At 39.8% G+C, this 6,309-nt stretch overlaps 1 protein-coding gene across 7 annotated transcripts in view; it reads left to right on the top strand.

Moving 5' to 3' along the window:
- Positions 1-206: 206 nt before the first annotated feature.
- The window catches only part of TP63 (tumor protein p63), a 208,512-nt gene continuing 202,409 nt past the window's right edge, over positions 207-6,309 (top strand). For 3 of the 7 annotated variants that reach the window (XM_010959241.3, XM_010959240.3, XM_045519781.2), the window contains exon 1: positions 580-774. In XM_010959241.3, coding sequence (XP_010957543.1) covers positions 713-774 — 62 coding nt within the window. In that variant the 5' untranslated portion in view covers positions 580-712. Of the gene's footprint in view, positions 472-575; positions 775-6,309 lie in introns of those variants that run through there. The other 4 variants (XM_010959242.3, XM_010959244.3, XM_045519783.2 and 1 more) reach the window with 4 other exon arrangements.

Here is a 6,309-nt window from a genome sequence, read left to right as displayed (position 1 = left end):
CGAAGAGTGAGTTCTAGGTTAAATATAATCAAGGAATTTCCCTGTCTTTGCTATTTGAGATTGTGACCACAACAGGCGGTTGGCTGAAAGGGAGAATGAAGGGGGGAAAGGGGAGGGTGAAGGTGGAGATGAAAAAAAAAAAAAAACAGCAAAACAAAACAACTCTCTAAGCAGCTCTGTGAGATATTTAGTTCCAGAAGCAGTTACAGAAGTCGTCAAATCAAATCAGCATGCAGATCCAAAGGAACATTAATTAGCTGGAGAGGGTGAACACTCATCTGCTCTGCTCTGTTCTGAAAGTCCAGGCTGCTGAAATTAAACTCTGATGCCATTCATGCCAGCATCCAATCACCAGAGAGACCAGAAGCTCAGAGATGACTCCAAGTTGCCAGCAAGTGTGGCCACTATACGTCAAGGACTCTAAAGCTGTCGTGGAAGGGAAAGAACAACGTTAGAGAGGATGCCCAGCTGGTAAGATTCAACCGTTTCTGATGTTTTAGTCACTTGATGAATCTCATTGGCTCAAATCAAGAAATGCTCCGCCTCTTGGCAACTGTGTGTGAAGGGGGGGAATTGTCTACACTTCTATGTCTGATAGCATTTGACCCTATTGCTTTTAGCCTCCTGGCTCTATATCTACATATACACAGGTAGATGTGTATATGTTATAAAATTGTTCTCCACTTGTTGATATCAAAGAGAGTTGAAGGCAATGAATTTTGAAACTTCACGGTGTGCCACCCTACGGTACTGTCCCGACCCTTACATCCAGCGGTGAGTTTAAACGTGACGTAACTTCTCTCAAAGCTTAATCGGAGTGCCTTGTGTATGACGAGTGCTTCTGCCTGGTGCAAAGAGCAACCTCTCCTCATTTATGAGCGCGGTGATGTTATTTTGGACTTTCTGTGGACTTAAAGTGGTCTGTGGGCATCTTTTCTAATGTTCTTTTCTAGTTCCTATCCGGATCTACCAAGTGACAAAGTTTGAAGACAGTCTTCCCATGGTTTCTTAAAAAACTTGTCATACCATTTTAAGATGTTTAAAATCTGTTACTTGCCTGGCTCAGCCCTCACCCACCCAAGAAGAAGACGTTTCATTGGACAGGGGATGGATTAGCCTGTGGAGGTTCTTCCTGCCAAAATAAACACAATAATTTTGATGCATCCCTTCCTTAAAAAATAGATAAATAGCCATTGTTATACCAAACAGATTGTGGCTTGTCATTTTGGCTCTGTGGCATATTTTCTTCTTGATTTGTTTGACAACAAACATCATCTTTTGACAAATCTGACTTTTAAAAACTTACGATGCTACTGAATTTTCTTTCTGTTTATAGGAAGAAACATTTGCCTAGCACTAAAAGGGGATATTAGGGAGCCTGCACGATGTGTGTGTGTGTGTGTGTGTGTGTTTCAAATTAGAGTTGGCTATTTTTAAACTGGTAAATGAAACGTGAAGAGTGTTTTCCAGTCATAAAGTTATGGGAGAAATTCAGGTCATTATGTCGTGGTGTGATGTTGTTAATTTAACAGCATGAGATCTGACGTTGGAATTTCATACTTTATTTTATAAGACTAATGAGGGAGGTCCTCTGAGTGTTGAAAATGGTGTGGTTCCAAAGGGGTTAACTTGTCATTCACCACGGGTGCTTGGTAGAGCCTCAGTCCCACAGTGGAGGGGGCTCCCTGGCCAGGGATCACTGTGGAGTTGCCCAGGCAGTTAAGGAAGATGTGTGACTTTTCATTTGTGAATATGATTTGTCACCATGTAAACATTCATGTGAACTATGGAGACTTAGCTTCTTTTCCTGGGAGGTTTCTGGTGGGCTGTGTGAGAAAGCCCAAGAGGAAGAGTGAGGTAGAAATGGAAATGGAATGGTGGAGAAAGTAAGACAAGAGAGGGAGAAAAAGGAAAGAAAGAGAGAGAGGAAGCATGATTGTGGTCTTCCAGGTTGGAATGCGATGATTTGATTCCTGCCTTGCTGTGTGCCACGGACAGCAATGTTAGCAAAAATGAATGGCTCTGGGCTTGATGTTCTTAGATAACTCAAAAATTAGATTTCCTTGCAGTTGGGGAGTGGGTGGATGACGAGCGAAACACTGCAGATTTTCTAGTTCTCAACATTTTTTCCAGCCTCTAATTTGCCTATTCCAACAAAATCTTGGAAATAAGTATTTCTAAGAGGATAGTTCTGAGGAAACATTCGCTGTGTAATGCTTCTCTGGAGGGCAGCTTTTTAAAAGTAGGTACTTGGATCTACCTCTGCTCCAGGAGAAACTTTCTTCTATTGACTAGCAACCCACACGTCAATCATGTACACCTCTGTCCAGAGGTATTTCTAGTGATTGATGAGAGACGCCTGTAAATATGAACACATGAGGAAATTGCTTTTCATAGTGTCTCAACAACCTGTTAATTCATGGAGCAAATATCTCAGTTTTTGAACAGATGGTAAAATTTAAAATCATACTAGTACTTTCAAAACGCTTTAAATTTTGCTGAATCCCTGAACTTTTATCATGGTGAGTGCCACTTTCGGGGAGACGCAGGGAGCTGTGAGATTGTGGTGCAAGGGTGCTAGGGAACGTTTATTTGCCAAATAAATTGTTTTAGGCAAGATTATGCACTTTTCATTTGTCATAAAAACTGAACTGGCAAACAAATTAAAGAAAAATATTTGCTGCTCATCATCTACTCTGAGTAAGGCACTGGAAATACAAAAATGAATAAGGTATGGCTGTAATGTTCATTTATATAACTCAATAGTCCTTATATATTTAATAACATATATTTTCCTCATATACTTTAACTGTTTCGTCAGCTATTTCAAGGACTGAATTCTTGCTGCTTTTCGATTATACCCCTCAGTGAATAAATGAAGGAATGAATAAGTGAAACACCACTATAAGAAAGCTAAGATACTGTACCTTGTCAAAGCAAGAATTGAATGATATTCTCTTGTATGCCTAAGGAGTGAATGGGTTTGAGCTGGTTTTTCTAAGCAGACAACCCTTGCCGTTCTCAGTTTACAAAATCTATTTTAAGTAAGACCAAATTTAATCATTCCATAATCATAGTCATCTACATAGTTAAATTTGTCTTTTTCCTGACCTTGTCTTTAGAAAGAAGTCATGAAAGGTAGTTATTAAAAAAAACAGAAAGAACAGGATTTCCTATTATTTTTAACTCTAAGCTACCTTAATGCATGAATTTCCTTATATCACAGAATAGAATAAATGAGAGATGCTATTACCATTTATTACTGAATGTTAATGCCATTCCCCAAAAGCCAATTTTAATACACATTTCAAAGTGCGATGGTAATCACTCTCTCAGTTAAAATTGAGATTTCACCCTCTGTTTTTTTTTTTCCCTTTGCACCTGAACATACTGGCATATTATGCATTTAGTGGTTCTTTGATATGAATGCTAATTTACTTTAGTATTTGCAAAAAGCTTTTCTGAAAACCAAGAGTCCTTAAACTATAAAGCTTAGATTTCCTCTTTAATGCTTTTGACCATTACAAGAAGACAAGGTGGAAAAAAAAATCACAAGTTTTGTCATTTTACTGCTAGCTTAATTTTAACAAAAATAGATGAAAATATCCAAAATCAATAAAGAAGAGCCCAAGGGTAAGATATCATTTCCTTGTAAATGAAAACTATATACAATGAGTTCTATTTATTTTTTATTGGTAAGTACTCAAAATGAATCTAAAATTTGGCATTTGAGAAGTTAAACTTTCGTTAATTTATTGTTTGGGTTATAAATTGGGCCTTCTTGCATCCTTTCATTTTTTAGAATTGACACCTAGTTTTTAACATACATTTCTTTAACCAAGTAATTCTGAAAGATTAAATTCTTCCAAGTATCGTTTTGCAAGTCAACTAGTTAAAATGATAAAATTGAATCAAGATTAAATTTTGAAACACTGATAGCTGAACGCTAAAAGTAAGAGAAACTAAAACATACGACAATTTGAACCACTTGCAAAATGATTCTGAGTTATTTTTTCAGTCACTCTCTACTCAGAAGTTTAAACTGTTAAAGCACAGTATGGATGAGTAAGAAGTATTTCCTGTGTAAATTCCATATTGATTGTGAATTTTGTGCTTTTGTAACTTAAAGGTCAACTTTATTAACTGTGTTTTCTAAATATATCCCCAAAGGACAGGGAGATGGTGACAGTGAACGTACAGAGGAGATGATTTTATTCGTCAAATACAGTCACATAAAGGCAGATGTAGTTCTGCGTTGAGTGTCCTCCACTTACCCCTCCACACCCACCCTTCATCCTTCTTGTTCTGGACTCCAGGAAGCTGATTTCCAAAGATTGCCTTAACAGTTCCTTTCTCCTCCAGTTTCCTCTGGGGTTTAACCAGTGGGCACCAGGAGAAGAGGGAACGTGGGTGTATGTTTCCCTGGCCTCCTCCGCTGGCTTTTCTGCTAAAGGGTCCTGTAGGGGCCCTTAGCCCAGGTCCGGATGTCTTGTGTTCGAGTAACTGCTCTCTACTCTCCCTCTCCTTCAAGTTGAGGAACTGTAACTATTTCTAGCCACTGCTAACTAGCTGCAAAAAGCCACACCATATCTCTTCTCCCTTGACAAATAGTCCCTTCATTAAACTCACTCCAGCTCCTCTTTTTCCAACTGCTCTTTTTCCTCCCAGGATAAAAATGAAAAAGGTCCCCAGAGTGTTGTTTATGTGCATATCATAACTTTGGAAAGTGATATAACATACCATAATATAATTTCTGATGTCAGATAAAGGATGGATCCATCCACTTCAATGAGCAAGCCAGTTTTTAATAAGGCTAATCCATGAATTTGAGCCAGCGCCGTAATCACTAAGTTTGTCTGACTGAAAGGAGTGAGCCGACACGCTGCATTCCCTGTAGGTTGTTTATATCAGCACTTGCAATGAAGCAAGGCGGAGGGCTGGAAGAATTGGTTCATAAAGAAATATAAAGGTACAATTTATCAACAGGGACTAATGCGGCCACCAGTTATAGTCAAGAAAAAAGCCCTGCCTCCAGCCCCTGTAATTTTTACAAGAGTACCGTTCTAAAGACCTTTATGACCAACTGTAGTCAGCCCAAATCATGACGTGTTGTAATTCTGTGTGCTGCTCCTAAGCTGTGAGTGCATTTAAGTGGCAGAGACGCAGGGAGTGTGTCAGCCGGAGGCCCATAGGACTTGTCAAAAGATCTAGATCATGGTCTTAATGCTACCTCTCATTGATTATGTGACCTTTATGAAATCGCTTAAGCTATCTAAATCAAAATTTCCTCATAAGGTAAGAAGGGATAACAGCTTCTGATCTACCATTCAAAACTGACACTGAGAATTAAAAATTAACCCAACTGGACTCTGAAATCCATCCCTTTATTGTTTTGCTCAGTTCTACTGTTGTGTGCACAGCACACCGGAGGCCTGGAGGTCCCTTCCCAACAGCACTGTGTCCTCACACAGGCATGCCTTAAGTTCCATTTTGCTCTACATCACCTTTAAATTAAGAACAAAGGTCATGATGAGTCTTGACCTGACCCTGACTTGTCTCTCTCAGTGCTTTTACTTTAGAATTGAGAAATCTAAATCACAGAGAGGTCAAGTGATTTGCCCCAAATCTCACACACACAAACACATTAGCAGAGCCAAGTCTAAAATTCAAGCCTCTTCCCTGTTCCATGCCATTTCTGCCACAGAACATAACATTTTGTGAGCTCTGTATAGAGCTTTACAGTGTGCCCACCACAGTATGTAGCTGACCCACCAGGGCAGGCTGTGGCAGGCAGCATAGTGATCTCTAAAGGTAGCCGTGTGTTAATGTCCCAAGCTTGTGACAATGGTATCTTACACAGCAAAGGGGAATTAGGTTGCAGATGGAAATAAGGATGCTAATCAGCTGACCTTGAGATAGGTAGATTATTGTGGATTATCCATGTGGGTCCAGCGTAATGGCAAGAGTCCTTAAAAGTGGAAGTGGCAGGTAGAAAAAGAGTCAGAGTGATGTCATGTGAGAAAAGACTCAACAGATTTTGAAGATGGAAGGGGACCATGAGCCAGGGAAGGCTGGCAGCCTCTAGAGGCTGGAAAAGGCAAGGACACAGATTTTCCTTTCCAGCCTCTGGAAGGAATGCAGTCCTTCTAACACCTTGATTTCAGCCCAGTGAGATCTGTATCAGCCTTCTGACCTACAGAACTGTGAGATAATAATCTGGGTTTGTAAATGAGCAGGACTTGTGGGGACTTCCAGGGTCAGACCCCTCCCCTATATGCTCTGCTGTAGCTCGTCTCTGAAGTACTCAGA

The sequence above is a fragment of the Camelus bactrianus genome, chromosome 1 (assembly GCF_048773025.1).
Source record: "Camelus bactrianus isolate YW-2024 breed Bactrian camel chromosome 1, ASM4877302v1, whole genome shotgun sequence".
NCBI classification, from domain to species: Eukaryota; Metazoa; Chordata; class Mammalia; order Artiodactyla; family Camelidae; genus Camelus; species Camelus bactrianus.
Note: the sequence above shows the minus strand (reverse complement) of the source record. Positions and strands in the feature narration are given on the sequence as shown.